The 22,900-nt window shown below is 49.8% G+C and overlaps 1 protein-coding gene across 1 annotated transcript in view; it reads left to right on the plus strand.

Annotated features, from left to right (window-relative positions):
- Positions 1-22,900, plus strand: part of KHDRBS3 (KH RNA binding domain containing, signal transduction associated 3) — a 61,218-nt gene that overhangs the window by 32,596 nt on the left and 5,722 nt on the right. Inside the window, exons 2-4 of the mRNA XM_023763901.1 lie at positions 4,483-4,601; positions 18,163-18,279; positions 21,915-22,061. Coding sequence (XP_023619669.1) covers positions 4,554-4,601; positions 18,163-18,279; positions 21,915-22,061 — 312 coding nt within the window. The 5' untranslated portion in view covers positions 4,483-4,553. The remainder of the gene's footprint in view (positions 1-4,482; positions 4,602-18,162; positions 18,280-21,914; positions 22,062-22,900) is intronic.

A 22,900-nucleotide genomic window follows, 5' to 3' on the forward strand; every position in this document is an offset into this window, starting at 1 on the left:
CCCCTTGAGTGTGGCTCTTCCACAAAATACCGACTTCTGCGCATGGGCCACGGATTTCAATCGCACTGTACGTGCGCGCCCGACCGTGGTATTTTGTGGAAGAGCCACACTCAAGGGGCCAAAGAGCTGCATGTGGCTCTCGAGCCGCAGTTTGCCGACCACGGCCCTACGTGATCTAAAACCTAACCGCTCATTTGCTTCCCATTTCTGAGCTGGGGGCGGGGGTGGCATTGGGGTAGTAAACTGGTGACAAATTGGATCCTGTCTGTGGTTGCCTTGCCTTTCACTGGCCACGGTGGAAGGAGCAGAGGGGGCACACCCACCTGGGTGAGCCCCCCGTTCCACAGAGAAGGTCAGAGTGGTGGGGGCAGGAATAGGGAGCCCCCAATTAGGGGCTGGCGCACAAGATTTCATCGGCCCTGGGTACAGACCCCCACTTTTTGGCCTTGTGTCTTATTGGGATTCATGGGAACAGCGAACGGCTCACCATCCCCAGTCAGGTAGAAAATACACAATGGCCGCCTGACCTGGGCCTAAAGGATGGACGTTGTGACTTTTGTAGCTGGAGGGCACAGAGGCCTTGCAGGAACCCGAGCTGTAGGCCTCCAAGGAGGGGCCCTGGTTCTTAAGTCCCTGTGTGGGGTGGCAGCCCCTGTGCACGAAAACCCACCTGCTCTCTTACTAGGACACCAGGCTTCAACATTTTTAAAAAGTAAATCTTAACCAGTGAAATGTGTATTTCCACATAATCCAAATTTCCTTAAGGTAACAACGTATTTTATTTAGCAAGGTATGGTTTGCAAAGTTGACTATTTATCAAGAAGGGAAATCATGTTTTTTTAAATATGTATTTTCTTTTTTAATTGTTTAAATTTTTACATATGTCTCCTTTTCTCCCAATTGCCCCCCCCCCCAGCCATTCCCACCCCAGGCAAGCCCCCACCGCCCCAGTGTCTGTGTCCATTGGTTATGCTAATGTGCATGCATACAAGTCCTTTGGTTGCTCTCTAAACCGCTGCCCCCCACTTCCCCTGTCATTTGTCTCTGGATCTATTCTTGTTCCTCAAATTATGTTGATCATTATATCCCACATGTGAGTGAGATCATGTGATATTTGTCTTTCTCCGACTGGCTTATTTCGCTTAGCATAATGCTCTCCAGTTCCATCCATGCCGTTGCAAATGTATTTTCTTTTCATTTTCCTCTTTAAAATCATAGGCATATCTCAAACTTTAATGTAACCTATGGTAAAATACCTATTTTCCCCCTAATTTTTTAACTTTACCTTTATGACTTTACACGTTACTTCAAATGGTAAATGTCGGCTGGTGCGAGGAGTAACATTTTGCGTTCTGATTATGGAATTGGATATTAAATTGCGCATATGTTCTAAGTTCTCAAAAATCATAAAGTGCTTTGTTACTTGAAAACAGGTCGCGAAATCTACTTTGACAAGCACACGCACATTAAAGCTCCTTTCTTTTTTTCTAGGGAGTTTCAGTGTACCAAATTTTGTTGACTCTTCTAACTATGCTAAAGGCATTTCCAGAAGCTGTCCCCACTCTGGTTTTTAAGGGTTTTTATGGAGATTCCATCACGTGGGCATGACTGACCACATCCGTGTCCACCGAGGACTGAACTCAGCGTCTCGCTCTGCTCCTCCTCCGGAGGCGCCAGGAGTGCCGGGTGCTGAGGGTTCAGCCTGCTAGTCACCGGGTTGGCGTTTCTGGCAACCAGGCCCCCTTCCTCCAGGACTCACCTCCTGAGCACGAACTCACGTGTGCCTGACGGGGTTTGCTGTGAGGAACAGAAGGCACTCCCAGCGCCAGGGAATCCCAAGGGTTGTCGGAGCTCTGTGCCAGGAACTGGGCTCAAAGACCAAATATGTATGTTTCATGACATCCCATTGTATCTAGAGCAGTGGTTCTCAACCTGTGGGTCTCGACCCCTTTGGCAGTCGAACGACCCTTTCACAGGGGTCGCCTAAGACCATCCTGCATATCAGATATTTACATAACGATTCATAACAGTAGCAACATGACAGTTATGAAGTAGCAACGAAAATAATTTTATGGTTGGGTCACAACATGAGGAACTGTATTTAAAGGGCCAGAAGGTTGAGAACCACTGATCTAGTTTCTACTCTGCGTTGTTAAAGAGACAATGGTTCTGACACTAGTTAAAATGGTCAGGAAGACGTTATTCAGCCCTCCCCCCGGAGCGGGAGAGATCAGGCCCAGTTCTGATACAGCAGGGACAGGCAGGGTGCAGAGCTGATGAGCAGCGTGAGGGGTCAGGGGGTGGGAAGTTACTAAGAGAAGGACATCGAGGTCCCCCCGGGCCCGTCAGTGGTGACTGAAGCCTCCCGCTTCACACACGTTTCCCACTGGCTCGAAGGTGCTGTGAAAATCGTATTTCCTGTCCGACAGGACATAAGAACAACGGTGGGGGAGACTGCCGCGGCATGCTGCATTACAGTCCGACACGCCTGGGGACAAATGCCACCTTTGCCACTTCTTACAGCAAAGTGACCTTTCTGAACTTCCTGTTTGTCATCTCCCCGGAGGATTGAATTGTGTCAGGAATGTGACATCGAATTCCTAAATATTCCCAGCTCCACAAGCAAAACAGATAAATATCTGTGCCCCTTTGTACAACTGATGCATCTTTGGTACCTTCTCTCTGCTTAAAGGCCCCCTTCTGTGAACCGTCCACCAAGTGGAAATGAATCAGGAGGCTCTGGCTAGAAATGAATGATATTCATTCAAGGGTTTTCGGGTTTGCAAATCAGAAACACAACTCCAAGAAGTTTGGAGTGCTCCGAAGGAGAAAGAAAAGCTGAGTTTTTATAGCAGAACGTACATGCCTGAGGTTCGGTCCTCCGAGATGACGGTCTTACAGATGCCCGGTGGTCTGGATGATGACTGTCAAGGGTCCGGAGATGTGAACATTCTTTCCTGAGTCCTTCGGGGGCTAATCAGAGGTTTATCTATAGGATTTACATGGATGTTCATATGTATATACATATGTCTATACATGCATGTATGTGTATGTGTACATGCATATTATATCTGCAGGCATAACTCTAGAGTTCACAAGTTGCAGCTCTCAGGCTAGTTAGAACAAGGGTAGAGTCATCTCCCGCGCCTCGGCGTGCTTGGTTTTAGTGATCTAGCAGCTGACCACAGTGACTCCCTTGTATTTCTTCACCGTTTTCCTCAGAGCCTGGGCACCTTGTGATCAGTCTGTGGAGGAATTGGCCCACATGCACATCCATTCAGCAGTCATCCAGGCACCTATTGTGTGCCTCTTGCACAGCCAAGTGCTGTACGCAATAACTCGAGGAAACTATACTGACGTTTTCCAGGATCTGGAACGTGCACATAGTAGGTGCTTAGTAGTGGATGTTTGTTGCATGAAGAAACATGTTACCTAAGAGAAATGTAGGTTCCACTGGGAGAGCATCCTAGTCAGCGAAGGCTCCTGTGACAGACCACCATACACTGGCTGGCTTATAGGCAGCTGAGAGCTGTTTCGCACGGATTGGGGGCTGCGAGTCCTAGGTGAACACGCCTGCAGGTGTGGTGTCAGGTGGGGGCCCGTCCAGGTTCATAGATGGCAGTCTTCCGGCTGTGTCCTCACAGGGGGCACTAATTTCATTCATGAGGGCAACACCCTCATGACCTATCACCTCCCAAAGGCCCCACCTCCAAATCCCATCATATTTGGGGGGAGGGGGTTAGGATCTCTGTAGATGAATTTGGGGGCCTGGGGGTGGTGGGGACACACTGTCTGCAGCAGAGAGCTCCAGTACAGCCGTGTGTGAGGTGCTTTGTGAGTGTCAGGGCGGGAGGGAGCGATTCTCCCACTCCTGCTGCCCCGTGAGGAAAGGGCCGGAGGCGCATGAAGAGTGGCAGCCAACGTGGCTGGATCTGGAAGGAGATACTAGCATGTGTGGAACTGAAATCATGCAGCAAATGGCATCACAGGGAGAGAGAAGAGCGTTAGCAAAGATGGGCCTGTCCTTGATCTTGTCCCTGGGGAGGAGGGGAGAGTAGCTTGGGGGGCAACTGACAGGTTGTCTGGGGCTTTGAAGGCACCTGAAGAATCAGTGCTTGAGGGGAGGGGCCTGGGAGAGCCGGGCAGGGCGCCGACCAGGGCTGTCAGCACTTGGTAACCGGGACCCGGAATCCTTCCTGGCTCCTGGCTGCCATTTGCTCAGCCTTCCTCTCGGGTTCCAGAAGGTCCCAGGGAACTTCTGATGCCCGTGTTGGCTTGTGAGCTTCCATTAGCGCGGGCAACGGAGATCTGCTCGCTAGGGCCGCGGTTCCTGCCTTTCCCACGGTGCCGGCGATGAATGACCGATAAGACGTACCGTCTGCTGGTCCGCATTTCTGCCTTTGCCACCACAGAGCCGCCGAGAACTCCCGGCCCCTGGAGTTCCAAGTCACACGCTTCATGGTTATCTTTTTTCCTCCACAGAAATAGAAAAGTTTCAAAAAGGAGAAGGAAAGGACGAAGAGAAGTACATTGATGTGGTGATTAATAAGAACATGAAGCTGGGACAGAAAGTGTTAATTCCCGTAAAACAGTTCCCTAAGGTAAGACAGTGAGGCCATGCAGGCGTGTGAGCTCCCGCCAGGGAGCTGCGTGTCTGTTTTGTTTGGTATTTTCCGAGGGGTCGTTCCCTTAGCGCAGCCCCCCTCCCCCCACCCCCAACACACACAGACTTTTACACGCGATCAGGAACTTAGCGACTCCGTCTCCACTGTTTGAGGGATGGAGCCCTAAAGAGTATGCTTACGGCACTCTGGCGATGTGACTGGATGGTTTAGTTAACTTCGTTCTACTTTAGTTTCTTTATTTGTAAGATGAGGGTTGGATTAGGAATGGAATTAGGGGGTTCAGCACATAAATGTTCAAAATACTGTTTATTCTAGTTGTCCATTCTATAGAAAAGGGTCTGTTTTTCATTCATGCAAGTATTATTCTGTGCTATTAGGTGCTTTAAAGTTTGTATCTAATTCTAAAATCTTGGTCTTAGATTTGGCCCGAATTGATACTATTTTTACTTGTTTTTCTCTCTTTTGTGAGTCCATGTACACGATTCCCGCACACTTTTGTAGATCTCAGTAGCTGGTTTCTTTAGATTGCTGAATACTAATCCGTTACCTGAGTATGCCTGGGCCGTTTTCTGCATGGGTTATTATAAATCAAATTGCACACACATTTTCATACAAATCACTTTGTGACCATATGTTTTCATTTAGTTTGAGTAAATGCTTAGGCATTTCATTGCTGTGCATTTAGTTTTACAAGAAATTGCCATACTCCTCCCCTCCCTTCCCCCCCCCCCCCGCAAAGTGGCTGTGCCCTGTGACAGCTCCAGGGGCGGGGCACACAATTGTGACTGCTCCAGGTCTTCTTCAACTTTTGATGTTATCAGTCGCTTCAATTTCAGCCAGGAATGCTGTGGCATTCCTTGTGGTGTTAATTTGCATTTTCCTGATGAGTAACGATTTTGTGTGCTTTTTCATGTATTTATTGGCTGTTCGTTTATCTCCTGTTGTGAAGTGTCTTTTTAGATTTTTGGTCTCTTTCTAAATGGGAAGGATGCCTTCTTACCATTGAATTGTAGGAGCTTTTTATATATCCTGGACACATATTTGTTAGACATGGGATTTGTGAACACTTGGCCCAGTCTATGACTTGTCTACTGTTTTCTTAATGGAGTCTTGTGATAAGCAGATGTTTTCGATTTTAATGACGTCTGATGTATCAGGATTTCCTTTTCTGATGGTTACCTTTTACCAATTAAGAAATCTTTGCCAAGCTCAAGGAAATGTTAAAGTCCTTTGTTAAATATAAAGAAAATCTCCTGTATTTCCTTGTAGCTTTTACTTTTAGGTCTATGATGCATCTGACATTAATTTTTGTGTATGGTGTGAGATAGAGGGTCAAAATTCACCTTTTTCTTCATACAGATACTCAGTTTTTCAGTCAGATTTGTTGAAAGATGCTTCCTTCCCGATGATTGTGCATCTCTGATGAGAACCAGATGACTGTGGAAGTGAGGGTCTGTTGTCACACTTTCTTCTTATGGATCCTAATGCTACTACCCTACTGTCTTCATTACGGTAGCTTTTTTATAGTAAGACATCAAGTTAGGTAATGTAGTCCCTTCAACTTTGTCCTTCCTTCTCAGGATTTCTTGGATGTAGATCCTTTGCAATCTTATGTAAGTTGAATAAGTATTGTATGAATTGTCCCAAGACATTCTGTAGGGATTATGATTGCAGTTGCATTGAATCTGTTGATCAGGTTAGGGAGATTTGACATCTTAAAAATACAGAGACTGCCCTTCCTTGATCATGGTATATCTTTTCCATTTATTTAGATGTTTATTTTCTCTCAACAGCATTTTATACTTTTCAGGATAAAGGGATTATTTGTCTTTTGCTAAACTTGTTCCTAAAAGTTTTATGTTTTGACACTTGTAAAATGGATATTTAAAATTCTTTTCCTTTTTTTTTTTGCTTCTAATTAAAATTTTATATATTAACCTTGTATGCTGCTACCTTGCTAACTCACTTGTTAATTCTAGTAAGTTGCTTTATAATTCTTTAGGATATGCTACGTACATTAGTATATCATCTGTATAAACAGATTACTTCTTCTTTTTCAATTTGTGTGCTCTTTATGGATTTAGCTTGCTTTATTGTATTGGCTAGTATCTCTAGCATAATATTTGAATACAAGTGGGAAGATCAGGCATTCTTCCCTTATCCCAATCAATGTAGGAAACATTCAGTATGTTACCATTAAGAATGGTAACAGCCATAGGTTTTTATTAGATGACCTTTATGAGGTAGAGGAAGTTCCTTCTACTTCAGTTTTGCTGAGAGGTTTGATCCAGATGAGGTGGTGAATGTTATTGAATGCCATTTCTGCATCTGTTGAAACGAACACAGAATGTTACCTCCTTTGAATTTTCCACATGGTGAATTTTATTGATTGATTTATTTTAATTAAACCAACTTTGCATTCCTAGGTTAAACCTTACCTAGTAATGACATATTATCCTTTTATATATTGTTGGATTTTATCCATGAAATTGGGGGCTCCTCAGGTCTGACTCTTGTCTTTTCTAGTGTTCCTCCCGACATTTCAACGCTGTAGTTGCTTGAAACTCTGCTGTTGAGGCTAAAAATTCTAAAATCAGTAAATTCGCCCAGGCCATTCCCTTCTCCCAAGTCTGACTCTCTTCCAGAATATTCTTGTTTCTGATTGTTCTCCACGGGCTTCAAATAGTTGGTTTTTATAATTTGTTTGGAGCTTATGAGTTCATAGTTACTATCTAATAGTTACTATCTCTAGACGTCAGCCTGCTAGGAGTTCAGTCAGACTTACAGAACCTTTTCAGTAAACTCTGTTGGGACCCTCTCATTGAGTCATTACGACCTGAAGCTTGGCTCCTGGAAACCTTCATAAAATGATAACCATACCCAACAGCCTCTGTATGCTTGATGTGCGGTAGATAGACAGTCATATCACTGTCCGTCTTCAGATAGTTCAGAGCCTACTAGCTAATCAGTCTACAATTAATACTCGGCTGTGTATGAGTGAGCACACAGTGCATAGCCTAGTAGACGCTTAATCTATAATTAATACTCCGTTGTGTATGAGTGAGCACATGGTGCATATCCTAGTAGATGATGAATCTATAATTAATACTCCGTTGTGTATGAGTAAGTGCATGAAGTAAAGTATGTGAAATAAAATCTCCAACATCATTTTGCGATGTCAGCTTTGATGCGAGCAGGGGAAGACAGATGGTCATTTCTGTGTCTAACGGAGAGCAGCATCCATTGCAAGTATTTCTGATGTGAGAAGCAGGCTGCTCAGAAACCCACTGCTCTCAGATGCCGAAGGAGGTATCTCTGCTTAGCATGTTGAGCCTGTGGGTTTCAGGCGCCAGCCGGTGTAAAGGCTAATGGTGCACTTCCACCAGTTCTAGGAAAAGGCATTCCTGCTGGTGCCAGGCAACAGACTGGGCTGGGGGGGCTGGGGGGGCTGGCGGGGCATGGCCCTCTGGCCCGGCGGTGGGCACAGGGCGGCTTGATGTGGACTCGATGCTGACCCTACACTTTCAGCTTCGGGGGCGAGAGAGAAATGCTGTGTGTGAAACTCCATCTACTGAGATGATCTTCCATTCATGGAGGGCTTTCTCTTTTCCTTTGTTTTTTAATCCTCACCTGAGGATATTTTTCCATTGAATTTTAGAGCCAGTGGAAGAGAGAGGGAAAAACAGAGAGAAACATCGATGTGGGAGAAACACAACAATTGGTTGCCTCCTGCACAAGCCCTGATCAGGGCCCAGGTGGGGGAGGAGTCTGCAACTGAGGTACATGCCCATGACCGGAATTGAACCTGGGACACTTCAGTCCCCAGGCCGACGCTCTACCTACTGAGCCACACCGGCCAGGGCCCTTTCTCTTCTCTTCATGCACGACTGTCAGCACTTGCAACGGCTCCCCCTTGAGCACCAGGGGAGTGCTCAGACCTGACGTACGAGCACTCTCCTGAGCGACATGTCTGAACTGGTCAGGCCCGACCTCAGAGGAAGCACTGTTTTAGGGTTGCGGGGGCAGGTGGGCTTCTCCAGGTGTTTCATGATTGGGGGCAGGTGGGCTTCTCGGGGTGTTTCATGATTGGGGGCAGGGAACAGGTGGGCTTCTCCTGGTGTCTCATGATTGGGGGGGGCAGGTGGGCTTCTCCAGGTGTTTCATGATTGGGGGCAGGTGGGCTTCTCAGGGTGTTTATTGATTGGGGGCGGGGAACAGGTGGGCTTCTCCGGGTGTCTCATGATTGGGGGGGGCAGGTGGGCTTCTCCAAGTGTTTCATGATTGGGGGGAGCAGGTGGGCTTCTCGGGGTGTTCCATGTTGGGACATATCACTGGCTTAGATCTCTTGAAGGCCACTGGACTGATAGTTTTGGCTCTGGGCCCTGAGGGCCACCAGGTCGGATCTGCTGAGCACTGCGCGACTGTAGTGCCACTAGACAGGAAGTGTGAACAAACATGGACCCTCCTGGACCCAGCTGTGGCCTCTGTCCAAACCAGGCATTGACACATAATTACATGGAACGAGGGACACGTAACACACAGTCACATAGTTACAGGGGGAGGGGAGCAGGCGCAGGAGCCACTGTGTGGGGTGCGGCTCTGCCTGCGGACACCTCCCCGTGGGGAGCGCAGCCTCCCAGCTGGGACGTGGCCACAGCGGCCGCGGACCTGCCTTTCTTGGCGAGCCCGGCCTGCTCCCGGGTTTGTTATTTCTGTGGACGACAGATCGCCCGTGTACCTCAGCGCCCGGAACCCACCGCGCATGCGTTTTTTTATTTTATTTATTTTTTAATTGATTTCAGAGAGAAAGGGAGAGGGAAAGAGAGAGAGAAGCATCAATGATGACAGAGAATCATTGGTCCTCTCCCCTGTCCCACTGGGGATGGAGCCCACAACCCTGGCATGTGCCCTGCCCGGGAATGGAACCGTGACCTCCTGGTTCATAGGTTAATGCGCAACCACTGAGCCACTGTTTTTTTTAACTTAGCTTCTCCTCCTTTACCTCCTCCCCTCCATTCTTAAAATACCATGGCGTATATATTTTATTTCTGCTCCTGAATTACCATGTGTCTCTCTCTCTACCCTGTCTACCCTGACAGCCTCCTTCCAGACCCACTTCCGGCCTCCATTTTCAGTTCCTTCTCTCTGCTCTCCACATCCCAGGCCAGCGGCAGTCTGCACTTCTCTGGATTAGCCATTTCAGAGTCGTTCCATAGATGTTTTGTTTTGCCATCGACCCCTCCCCGCCCCACAAGAATATACTCCAGCTGTGAGCGAACAGAGATAGCAGGGACACGCGGCGGGGTAGCCTCTCCTCGCGTGGGCCCCGTGGGTATTAATTTTGCCCGTGTCGCCTCCTGGAGGCGTCGCTGCATGCCCACTCATGCTCAGAGTTGCTGGTATCTCATTGAACTGGGCCGCTTACCATTTAGAGTGGACAGTAGGTTAAATTACTATTAATGGAGCAACCCCAGATAGTTTCCACCACAACCAGTAATGCTTAGAGATTTGTGGTTGGAAACTTAATAAATTCAAATGAGAGTCTTTTACCCCTAGGTTTAATATGTGGCAATAATTTCTGCAGCAAACAAAATCCATAAAAACCAGGTTGACTAGTGCCATTTGATTTGGGAGTAAAATCAGCTTTAGTTCCCCAATTATTTATTGAGAAGCCCTTCCTTATGTGGGAAAAATGATGAATCAAATACGGGTCCTAATTACTCTCACAGGATTTACACGGCACCTGGAGAAACAGTAAATGTCACTAAGTCATTCAAGGTAAAAACGGAATTAACACGAGAGGTGAGGGACTCCAAGCAGATTTAAGGGTGTGAGGGAGGGTTATTTCTGGGGAAAGAATTACAGGTGGAATTAAATTTAGTCCAGGCTGTGAACACGCAGAGGTGGGGCAAGGCGGGGAGCAGAGTAATTATTGGGCTGGGACGATTTAATTATGGGGAGTTGTAGATTGTAGCATTCAGGATGGCATTAAGACGTGCCACTGGCCCAGCCGGCATGGCTCAGTGGTTGAGCGGCAACCTATGAACCAGGAGGTCAGGGTTCAATTCCCAGTCAGGGCACATGCCCGGGTTGCGGGCTGTATCCCCAGTGGAGGGTGTGCAGGGAGGCAGCCAATCAATGATCTCTCTCATCATTGATGTTTCTTTTTCTCTCTCCTTCTCCCTTCATCTCTGAAATCAATTAAAAGGAATATCCTATATAATAAAGAGGTAATATGCAAATTGACCATCATGCCCTCATAAGATGGCTGCCCATGACCAGGCCAGCAGGGGGGTTAGTGAGGGATGACCAAATGACTGAACAAGTAGGCTGCGTGAGACGACCAGTCTGGCAGGGGGGGCAGTTGGGGGTGACCGGGCCAGCAGGGGAGGCCAGTTGGGGTGACCAATCCAGCAGGGGGACAGTTGGGGGTGACCAGGCCAGCAGGGAGGGCAGTTGAGGGCGATCAGGCCAGCAAGGGGGGCAGTTAGGGGCAACCAGGCAGGCAGGCAGGTGAGCGATTAAGAGCCAGTGTTCCAGGATTGTGAGAGGGATGTCCGACTGCCAGTTTAGGCCCAATCCCCGGGATCAGGCCCAAACTGGCAGTCGGACATCCCCCGAGGGGTCCCAGATTGGAGAGGGTGCAAGCTAGGCTGAGGGGAACCCCCCCCCGGCCCATGCACAAATTCCATGCCCTGGGCCTCTAATATATATATACACACACACACACACACATGTATATATACATACATACATACATATATGGCCACTGCTCAGTCACTGGTTTTCTGATCCTGGGCCAGTGGGGCTGCGTGGAAAGGAGGTGGCACATGCCTGTGTTGGCTGCAGGCTGGGGTTTAGGTTGGGGGGATGTGCCTATGTTGGCTGCAGGCTGGGGTTTAGGTTGGGGGATGTGCCTGTGTTGGCTGCAGACTGGGGTTTAGGTTGGGGGATGTGCCTGTGTTGGCTGCAGGCTGGGGTTTATGTTGGGGGATGTGCCTATGTTGGCTGCAGGCTGGGGTTTAGGGTGGGGGGATGTGCCTGTGTTGGCTGCAGGCTGGGGTTTAGGTTGGGGGGATGTGCCTATGTTGGCTGCAGGCTGGGGTTTAGGTTGGGGGATGTGCCTATGTTGGCTGCAGGCTGGGGGCGTGGAGAATGAGAGTAAAAAGGGACCATAATGGAGCAAAGGGAATGACTTTTAGCAAGTCTGGGATTTATCCAGGATTTGATCTTGTCTGTGAAATCATAAAGTGCATTTCAAGAAAAAGAAGTGATGTGAAAGGAGCATTACACATGCGTGTGATCATCAGGGGAGACCCTGTGATGACAGTGGGGGCATTTCTGTCCTGGTGAGCAGGAGGGACTGCGCTGTGTCTATTTACAACAAATGCCCTCCTATTTCAGCATAAATGGGTCTTATCTGAAGTCCAACAGACATACTTTTAAAACAACTTTTAGTCTAACAAGAAAGTGGGAGGAACCTCCCAGCCCCCAACCGCCGCTCAGAGGCGACAGGACAGGTGCTGACGCACAGCAGACCCCGGGGGAAGCAGCCCTGGGGGCAGAGGCTCATGCAGGCTGCCCTGTGCACCCAGGACCCGGGGCCACAGGGCTCCCACGTGGGCGCTGGGGTAGGCAGAGGCTTAACCTTGTGCAGTTCTCTGCCTCTCGCGCCAGGGAGCGCTTTCTATTGTCTGGCTTCCTCACCATAAAGCAGCAACAGGCGGGACCCGGTGCATTTGCTCTCCTGCTTCCGTTGACTCAGCGCAGTTGTGTATTTTGCAGGTGACACTGTGTCGGGCAGTGCGTTGAGAACGGAGACGGGAGTGAGGTGTGGAAGTTTCAGGCACACCCCCTCTTCCCGGGAATCCAACTCGGAGGGAACGGGGCTGAAGTCTAGTTTGGGAAGTGTCACAGGAGAAAGCAGGAGGTGCCCCGAGGGAAGCAGGAGGGCCCGCTGGACCCTGCTGAGCAGGCACTGGCCCAGCATGCGCTTCGCAGCCCCGCGCGTGGTCTCTTTCCACGCGCACTTTGGCCCCGGTGAAAGGGGAACTCGCATCCATGTGGAAGATATAAGCCGTGGCCCAAACACACAGACAGTGAGGCCACCTCGATCGCAGGTGTATTCAGACGCTGCAGTGGGCTGGCCCAGAGCCGCCCGCCCCAGGTGTCTATGCTGGCTGCACAGAAATCAAGGGAAATTAGGAGGAAAAACACATAATTAAGGGACTAGTGGTTTTGCTCCACAGTCTTTTTCTAACTAACCTTCATTAGGGTGCAACTACAGAATCCAAGTCTTTCAGCATTAAAATGAGACAGAGGGTTAGTAGGGACCCACATCCAGACTGTCAACCTATAATGAACTCACTGAATATTTAGTAAGTGCCCGCTCTGCCAGGTGTTGGGGCAGTGACTCCAGAAGGCCTGGCCGCGGCCCCCAAGAGCAATTGTGGGGCCCCTGGCCCGAGTCGCTGCATGGGCGGCCGTGCCCTGTGCTGGGCTGGGGCGCCCTGGCAGAACCCCGTGCTCGGCATGTGGTGGCAGAGGCTACGAGTTCAGTTCCAGGCTGAGTTAGAGGGCAGCCAGGCAGCCCTCTGTCAGACTCATCAGCCTTTTGGGGAGCAGCCAATTAGGGGACACATTTGAATGGAGACAGTGACATGTTCCGGAAGCTTCATTGTTTATGAAATGACAGCGTAACTAATTGTTCCCCCAGGAGCAGGGTCAAGTCACACATACAGCTTAGATCAATTACGGCGGGTTCAGGACACCAGGCCTCCCCAACAAAGGACCTAATTATTGGATGGCACACAGTACGCAGTGAAACTCCGCTGTCTTACTGTATGCTGATTCACCATCCTCACAACCATTGGGAAAACTTTCTGTTTGCAACTGTAACATCTATAATGTAATATATATTTGTCATAGAATAATTAGCACCTGAAGAAAAGTCAGTGGTTGTGGTTATGGTAACACTTTCACCTGTACACATCTATGCACAGAGCGACATCCTACATAGTAAAAGCCTAATATGCTAAGTGTCTGACCATTCGTTTGACCGTTCGACCAGTTGCTGTGATGCACACTGACCACCAGGGGGCAGATGCTTTGACCAGTAGGTTAGCTTGCTGCTGGGGTCTAGCTGATCGGGACTGGGCCAGACCGGCCGGACACGCCCTGGAGCCCTACCACGGTCCCTTCCCAGCCCCGATCATGCACCAGTGGGGTCCCTTGGCCTGGCCTGCACCCTCTCGAAATCCAGGACCCCTCAGGGGATGTCGGAGAGCTGGTTTCAGCCCGATCCCCACAGGCCAGGCCGAGGGAACTCACCGGTGCATGAACCGGGCCGCTAGTCATTAATAAAAATGAAAGTTAAAATGTATTCAGGTTCAGCCCTGGCTCGGTTGGTTGGGTATCGTCCCATGCACCGAAAGATTGCCAGTTGGATTCCCGCTCAGGGCACATGTCTGGGTTGCAGGCTCAGTCCCCGGTAGGGGACGTGCAGGAGGCAGCCGATCAATGTTTCACTCTCATGTGGATGTTTCTTTCTCTCTCCTTCTCCCTTCTTCTCTCTCTGAAGATCAGTTTTATAAAATCCTTTAAAAATGTAAGTTCTTACTGTCTGATTGCAAATCCAGTTACCACATAAAACAACAGCCCTGCCTGAAGAGGATCCCTGACTGGTGTGTGATCAAGGCAGGTGAGGGAGCACTTTCTGATGGTCTGTGAGAACCACCAGGCCAGCCCGGCTTCTAGGGAGCAGAGCAGGGGAATTTGGAGGCCTGTGCCTGGCCTTGTGGGTAAACGGGGTCATCACGGGTCTCACCTGAGGAGAGAAGTTCTTCGGAGGAAGCCATTGCCAGCTCTGAGGACTTTGTCAACGTCACTGTCACGCAGGGCCCAGGGCTCCGGTGAAATTCACGTTGTCCCAGTGCTCGGCACTTGATCTTTGTTTGTTTGTTTGCTTGTTTTTAATATATTTTTATTGATTTCAGAGAGGAAGGGAGAGGGAGAGAGAGAGACAGAAACATCAATGATGAGAGAGAATCATTGATCGGCTGCCTCCTGCACTCCCTACCCTGGGGATCGAGCCCACAACCCGGGCCTGTGCCCTGACTGGGAATCAAACTGTGACCTCCTGGTTCATAGGTTGATGCTCAACCACTGAGCCACACCGGCTGGGCAGGTGGGTGATTTTCATTCACTTTTGTGTTTAATTCACACGACGGGCACCCGCAGTAGGTGGCGTGACCCCTGTGTGGTGGAGGAGGAGAGAGAGCCTTGCGAGGGTTAACCTGATGAGGAGATGGAACTAATACACAATCCGTGGTTGAGCAAAGACAGGAATAGCAGGCCTTCTGATTGTCAGAGCGCTCCTTCACGTACTTTCTGTGAACAAAATGCTCACAGAAGCTAAATGGAGAGAGAAACGCCTACAGGTACATAGAACCGTAGCCAGGGCTTCTCCTTCTTATATGGATCCCTGTGTTTTTCTGCTTCATCAAGTGACCTTGACAAATCGTAGCACTCCGTGGACTTCCGTCTCCTCAGAGTGAAATGAGATGCTTGGGCCGGCTGACTTCCAAGGACTCCAGCTCTTAACCGGGGATATGTGACTGTTAAAGAAATGTGAATATGGCTGTTTGACCGCCTCAATGTAACTTTACACCATCCTCGAAACCCGCTCACATGGCTCTAAATGGATTAAAAAGGGCACAAATCCGTGAAGATAAGGTGCGTGTGAGACAACAACAATAGGCAAAGGCCGCCAGGAACATTCCGGCGGCTGCGAAGTAGGTGGGTGACGATGGTGATGCCGAGGGAGACAGCCCCAGAGCCCTGAGCTGGTGAGGTGAGAGCAGCCACCAGACACCGCTCGCCAGTGTGGGCAGACCTCGGGGAGACTCGGGGCTGGAGACGCAGTTCCTGTGAAGGGGCTTATCGGGTGGAACAGAAGGCTTGGGGGGAGGTTGTCTGAGAAGAAGTGAGGTTTCCGGAGGCTCTTCCTGCTGATGGCCCGGCGTCTGCCCGTCTTAACCCAGCACCAGGTGCGAGGCTTCCCGAAGAGGCCGCCCCAGAGGAGACCCGGAGAGATGCCACTGAGGGCCAGAGCGAGGCGCCACCTGAAAATGGGGGCGCTACTCCGTACATAAGTCAAGGGGTATCTGTGCTAACTGATGGGTTCTTGGAATCCTGGCCACCAAGGTGATACCTCCTCTTAGGAGACCGGGAATCGAACCGTGACCACCTGGTTCATAGGTCAGTGCTCAACCATTGAGCAACACCAGCCAGGCTGGTGGGTGATTTTTATTCATTCCTCTTCAAGCCGATGCCTGGCCCGGGAGAAAAGAAGTGTTGATACCAAAATTGGAATAGGCTTTGTAAAGCATTATTATTATTATTATTATTATTATTATTATTATTATTATTGATTTCAGAGAGAGGAAGAGGGAGAGATAGAAACATCAGTGTTGAGAGAATCATTGATTGGCTGCCTCCTGCACACCCCACACTGGGGATCGAGCCCATAACCCCGGAATGTGTCCTGACCAGGAATCAAACCATGACCTCCTGGTTCATAGGTCGATGCTCAACCACCAAGCCACGCCGGCCGGGCTGGAGTAGGTTGTGATGGAAACCGGGGCTGCCCAGCACAGCGGATTGTCAGGTGCCATGAGAGGAAGCTTTAGGCAGCATTCCCGAGCCGCAGGCTGCGTGCTGAGGACGGGGCAGAGGAGGGCCGCTCTGCTGAGGGCTGTCCGTGCTGAGAACAAGGCCAGTTCACACACTCGGATGGGTGAGGGCCATGGCCATTCAGATTCTCAGAAAGACAGGAACCTCCATAAACATTTCTAAACGAACATAAAGAGAACACAGGACGAAAATGCTGTCAGTAGTGTAACCTCTGATTGTGGAAATGAAAGAATCAATAGATGTGCCAGCTTAGTGTAATTAAATCTTCCGAAAACTAAAGAGTGAGAAGACGAAAGAGGGGAAAAAAGAGGAAACTTAGAAATCCAACCCAGGGCTCCGGAATCCAAATAATACAAATTCCAAAAAGATAAAAGTGGAGAAAATCGGGCACGAGGAGCAGGTAGGGGTGGGCGGTTCGAGAGACTGGTCCCCCCAACCTTGTAGTTTTGTCTGATATTTTCAGCTCTCTACTACTGATACACTTTAAAACCGTAATTTACATAAATTTAAAAAATGAAAAAGTTGCAAAAAAAGGTTAAAAATAGATACTTGAGTCTTGTTGAAGACCAATAAAATGAAAAGTGGGCAAGGAAAAAGTACTTTGATTTTCCTTAAAGTGGGTATTTCAGGAAAATGACTTCAATTATCATAGCAAGGCAAACGGAGGAACAATTTTCTCTTAAAAACAGCAGCAGTGCGGCCCTGGCACGGCCCCTGTACGGTGGCCGACTTCAGAGCAGGGAAGGCATGAGTTTGTTACCAACGAGCGTGCCTGAGAGGACAGGTACTCTCTGGGTAGTAAACAGGCTGCCTTTCTGTTTGGGAGTGAGAAGTATTCATGGTTTACCTTCATTACAGCGAGGCTTCAAACATTGTGTGACATATCAGATGATAATTCTTTCGCTCAAGACATACTTATTGTCTATTTGCATCAAGCATTCTAAATAATCTATAATAATTAAAGCGTAATATGCTAATTAGACCGAACGACCTTCCGGACAACCTTCCAGAGAACCTTCTGGACAAAGCCGCGGCAGCGGGGGCCTAGGCAGAGGCAGCTGCTGCGGCTGCGGGGGCCGAGCTCCTTGCATGAATTTCATGCATCGGGCCTCCAGTCTATTTATATGGACCAGTTGAGTCCCCGGGACAGTCCCGTTGAACAGCTGAGGAAGCCCAACTGTGCAGAGGTTGGGTAACTGGCCCAGGGTTCCTCAGCAAAGCCGGGTTTTAAAACCCAGGTAGCCTCGCCTCAGTGTCCAGGTCCTTCAGTAACTCACTTCTCTGCTTGTTAAATAAACAGCCCGAAGCGTCCAGCCTGCGTAAGTGGTCCACATCCCCATAGCTAGTTGTCGAAGAGATCGGGGGCTTTATGGCGAAGCTTCTGTCAGCCGCGGGATGTTGAAGTCAGCCTCCATTGGTTGACTGGCCAAGGCTGAGTGCTGACCAGGTCGCAGAACCCAGACGCTATGACCAGTCGAGGGACATTGCAGGACGGACGTGTAGCGGCATTTTCCCTCCCCTGTGTCCTAACCCTCGCGTTGTCCATGGTGGGTGTTGAATGTGTGTGCCTGCTGTCAGGGAAATTACCTGCATTTACAGGTTGTGAAATACAGCCATCACGGGCATGACTGGTATGGAGAAACATATCAATTGTGGTTTTATTTTACCGTGTTTAGCCCTGTTACCTGTGGTGTGTGGAACCAGCGCGATTCCTGTAGCGGGAACTGACCTGTTTGTCATTCACCAATGATGTGGAGCATGCCACTGTGTTTCCTAGTATTTGGGAGTGAAAAGTTACCTTCAGATACGGGTGTGACAAGTTTGGTTTCTGTGTTTTTCCTAGTTCAACTTTGTGGGGAAGCTTCTGGGTCCACGTGGCAATTCTCTGAAGCGTTTACAAGAAGAGACCTTGACCAAAATGTCCATTCTTGGCAAAGGCTCCATGAGAGACAAGGCGAAGGTAAGACTCATTGTAGACACGTGGCTGCGTTCTTAGCCAGTATGTAATGCACCTTCAGATCATCCACTGTATTCATTCGTCTATATATATAAAAGCCTAAGCGACTGAACCACCGAATGACTGAACAACCGAACGACCGGTCGCTAAGACGCGCACTGACCACCAGGGGACAGACGCTCAATGCAGGAGCTTCCTCCTGGTGGTCAGTGCGCTCCCACATTGGGAGCACCGCTCAGCTGACCGACGGGCACCAGACGCAGGGCTCACGGCTGGCTGCCACAGCCCAGAGACCGCAGCGGAGTGGCAGTGAGCCTATGAGCGGCGGCAGGCGCAGCGGGGACTGAGATGAGCAGGAGCAGCAGGCAGGAGCGGCAGGTGGCGTTGGACTGCTGATTTCAACCCCATCCCCGCAGGCCATGCCGAGGGACCCCACCGGTGCACGAATCCATGCACCGGGCCTCGAGTATTATATAAAAGCTAACTGGAATCTCAAATGGAGTTATAGGAAAATGTTATAGAGGGTGATGTTTACAAGGCTGTTGGGAAAATTGAATTACACTGGCCAATTCAGTGTCTTAAACTTGCATTTGTGGCCTTTATATTCACTTATAATATTGTAGTACCTATGTTTTATTAAAATGTATTTTTATTAATTTCAGAGGGAGGGAGAGATAGATGCATCATTGATAAGAGAGAGTCATTGATTGGCTGCCTCCTGCACGCCCCACACTGGGGATCGAGCCCACAACCCGGGCATGAGCCCTGACCGGGAATCGAACTGTGACCTCCTGGTTCCTAGGTTGAGGCTCGGCCCCTATGGTTTTGATTCTAGACGCGGTATGTCACCTTGCAGAAAGCACGGGGATACTGACATTGTCACGGAGAGCGAGGAGTTGTCTGTCCTCTCACCATCGCTGTGTGCACTTCGGACACGCTCCTCGGGGTCTTGTCCGTGGCCTGTGTTCCGTATCATTGACTTTATAAAGCAGATATTTTTATTTGCCTATTTGCCCTTCCTTTGGTACCCTCTGTATTTTGTCAAGTTAATACTATTGGTTTAAAACGTTTTAATAATTGCTTGCACATAGTTATTCTACTTGGATGTATTCATGTTAACTGCCTCCTTTTTTATTTTTAGAATTTCAGGATTGATTTACTTCTTTCATTGAATTTATTGGAGTGACGTTGGTCAATAAAATTATTTAGGTTTCAGGGGTCCAGTTCTACAACCCGTCATCTGCGTATTGTGTTGTGTGTTCGCCACCCCAAGTCAAGTCTCCTTCCATCACATTTACCTGGACCCTTTCCTCCCGCCCCCTTTCCCTCTGGTAATCACCACACTGTGTCTGTGAGTGTTTTTGTCTTTTCCTTTTTGTTTTGCCTATCCCTTCACCGTTTCCACCCAGCCCTGTCCCCCTCCCCCGTGATAGCAGTGTCTCTGCTCTCTTTGTCCATGAGTCTGTTTCTATTTTGTTGGTCAGTTTATTTTGTTCATCAGCTTCCACATGTAAGTGAGATCATGTGGTCCTTGTCTTTCTCTGACTGGCTTATTTCCCTTAGCACAACCCTCTCCAGGCCCATCCATGCTGTTGCAAAAGGTAAGATTTCCTCCTTTTTTATGGCCTCGTAGTATTCCATTGTGTGAATGTACCACAGCTCTTCTATCCACTCATCTGCTGACGGGCACTTCCAAATTTTGGATATTGTAAATAACATTGCCATGAACATAGGGGCGCATCTATTCTTTTGAATTATTCTTTTGGGTCTCTTTGGATAAATCCCCAGAATCGCTGGGTCAAGAGCCAGTTCCATCCTTAACTTCTGAGGAAACTCCATACGGCCTCCCGCAGTGGCCGCACCAGTGGCATCCCGCCAGCGGTGCACGGAGTTCCCTTTCCTCCACATCCTCACCGGCACTGTTGCTGGTTGATGTATGGGTGGTAGCCATTCTGACAGGTGGCGTGCTTCCTTTTTCAGTAAGCCACAACTACTGTGATTTTCACTAATCACTTTCTGAAATATACAAGTTCTGAAAAACATGTTCCCACTGCACATGTGCTGCCTCGCACGTTGTTCTCCCCCGTCACTGTGTCGCTCTGTCGTCGCTGAAAGGCTGATGTTACTAAGAACCAGATCTGTGTTTAGTGAGCACTTACCGTGAAGGGTTGAACAATGGTTTGTCAGACAGGAAAGTCACTTAGACAAAGTCCAGCCGCCTCGCCCGCGAGTCCGTCTAAATAACAGCTTTCATATGAAAATCGCCACCGTTAGTTTACTGAGCAGTTACTGCGGCTCAGACACCAGGCGTTCCTCCATGTCATCCTCGGACACATGATGGGAGATAGTTTTGTTTTTAAATGTAAGGGAACTGCGACTCAGAGCATCCGAGTGTACGGCCTGCTTGCTCAGGGAGGGTCATTCTCTTACTTGATGAAAGCATGGCGGTGCATCAGATGCCCATGGGACGCCGTGTAACAGTAGAGAGCACCCAGGCCCCGGCCTGTTTAGGTGAATTCTCAGTAGGTGTGTGAAATAACTCCCCTTCACGGCCAGGTCAGCGTAAGGACCCACTCACTAACATTCCTGTCCTGATTGATGCTTTGTTTCCCAGACTCATCTGTCCTGGAGGCAGGAGAGGTTGCCTGTTTGATTCCCGGCCCAGGTTGTGGGCTTGATCCCCAGTAGGGGGGGCCGTGCAGGAGGCAGCCAGTGATGTGTTACTCTCACATCGATGTTTCTCTCTCTCCCTCTCCCTCTCCCTTCGTCCTTCTCTAAAATCAATTAAAAAAAATCTTAAGAAAAAAAGATAAAGATGATGTAGCAAAATCACTGGTCCCTTAATTATCTGGTTTTTTCCTCCTAATTTCCCCCTAATTTCATTGTGTAAACAACCACCAACAAATTAGAAGATGTGTATCACGATTATGTACAATTGTCTAACAAAGCCCACCATTTGTCTTGTTCACCGCTGTGTCCTCAGGGAGGGTATAGTGCCTGGCATGTGGAAACGCTTTTTGAATGACGCCTGCATCAGCCAGTGGCCATAGACATGAATAGATAACTAGTCACGCACTCAGTGAGTATCTGTTGGGCATCTGCTCTGTGCCGAGCCCTTTTCTGAGTAAGAAGGTTGCAGCACCAAGAGGGACCGTGGGGTTTGCGCTCCATGCAATCGCTGCAGCGAGAGGGGTTAGGCAAGGGCCGAGGGACAGGAAGGTGCGTAGGCATTTTGGAGGTTGGTCAGGACTTGATCACGGCACCGCGGGCCCACAGCCTGACCAGTGCAGGAGCGAGCTGGGCCGCGTAGCAGGTGCGAGGACCACGAAGGCGGTCTGTGCGGAGCCTGGAGGGGCCCGAGGAGGCGGGGAGCCCAGCGGGGGGCAGAGGGCAGGGGCGGGGCTCCCAGGCCCCAGACAGGAGCTGAGACTGAGTGCCAGCTGGAAGCCTGGGCGTTTTCCTGAAAGCCTGGGGTCAGAATGGCAGGACCCGTTCATGCTTTAACTCTCTTCCTCAGGTGGCGTTGGCTCGGGGCGGATCCTCCGGCACAGCCACGTGCGAAGAGCTCTGGGTAGATTTCCTCGTCTCCCTCTCTCCTCCCGACGACACATCCTCCCACCAGCCTTGTGTTTCCGCAGGAGGAAGAGCTGAGGAAAAGCGGGGAGGCCAAGTACTTCCACCTCCACGACGACCTGCACGTCCTCATCGAGGTGTTCGCCCCGCCCGCCGAGGCCTACGCCCGCATGGGCCACGCCCTGGAGGAGATCAAGAAGTTCCTCATCCCCGTCAGTGCAGCTCAACTTCTTCCTTCACGGGTTTTGCTTTTCTTTTTAAATAGATATTGTTATTGATTTCGGAGAGGAAGGGAGAGGGAGAGAGGGAAACTTCCATGATGAGAGAGCGTCATGGATCAGATGGGCTGCCTCCTGCACGCCCCACACTGGGGATCCAGGAGGCAATCCGGCCTGTGCCCTGACCGGGAGTCGTACCGGGACCTCCTGGTTCATAGGTCGATGCTCAACCACTGAGCCACACCGGCCAGGCATTCCCTTACTCAGGTCCTTGGTGACGAAGCAGCCATTGGTGCTTGCAGGGCCCTTTGTCTACCCCGGACCCTCGCCTGCGTCATGGCCAGGAGACCTCGCCCTGTCCCCACTAATGACTGGTCATCATCCCTCCTTTCCTTGTGGGACCGCAGATCTTCAGAGATTACATCAGGCTGCTGAGGTCACACGAGTGAGGAAGTGGAGGGGCACAGTCCCTGGTCCCAGTGGGGGGACTCGAGTCCTCGCCCTTCTGTGACCCTGGAATCGCCCGGGGAGTGCATGGCTCGCGGACACAGACCCCGTGCCCTCCGTGTGTGGGAACAGGGCCCCGTCCGCTTCTTCCCGGGATCTATTTTTAACCTGAACGATTCACGCCGCCTCACACTTGCAGCGGGGCAAGCGTTCAGCGTTCGTGCGGCACGTTTTATTTAGAGTGTGCTTTACAAATAACTTACTGATCCTCACACGCTTTCAGTCACCTGGCAGGAAACGTATTTATAGGTGGGCTGTGAGAGGTCGAGCTACTGCTGCGTCCCGGTGAGTCTCCTGGGGTCCCAGGGCCGCAGACACGTCAGAGA

This window comes from Myotis lucifugus, unplaced genomic scaffold (genome assembly GCF_000147115.1).
Source record: "Myotis lucifugus unplaced genomic scaffold, Myoluc2.0 scaffold_307, whole genome shotgun sequence".
Lineage (NCBI taxonomy): Eukaryota > Metazoa > Chordata > Mammalia > Chiroptera > Vespertilionidae > Myotis > Myotis lucifugus.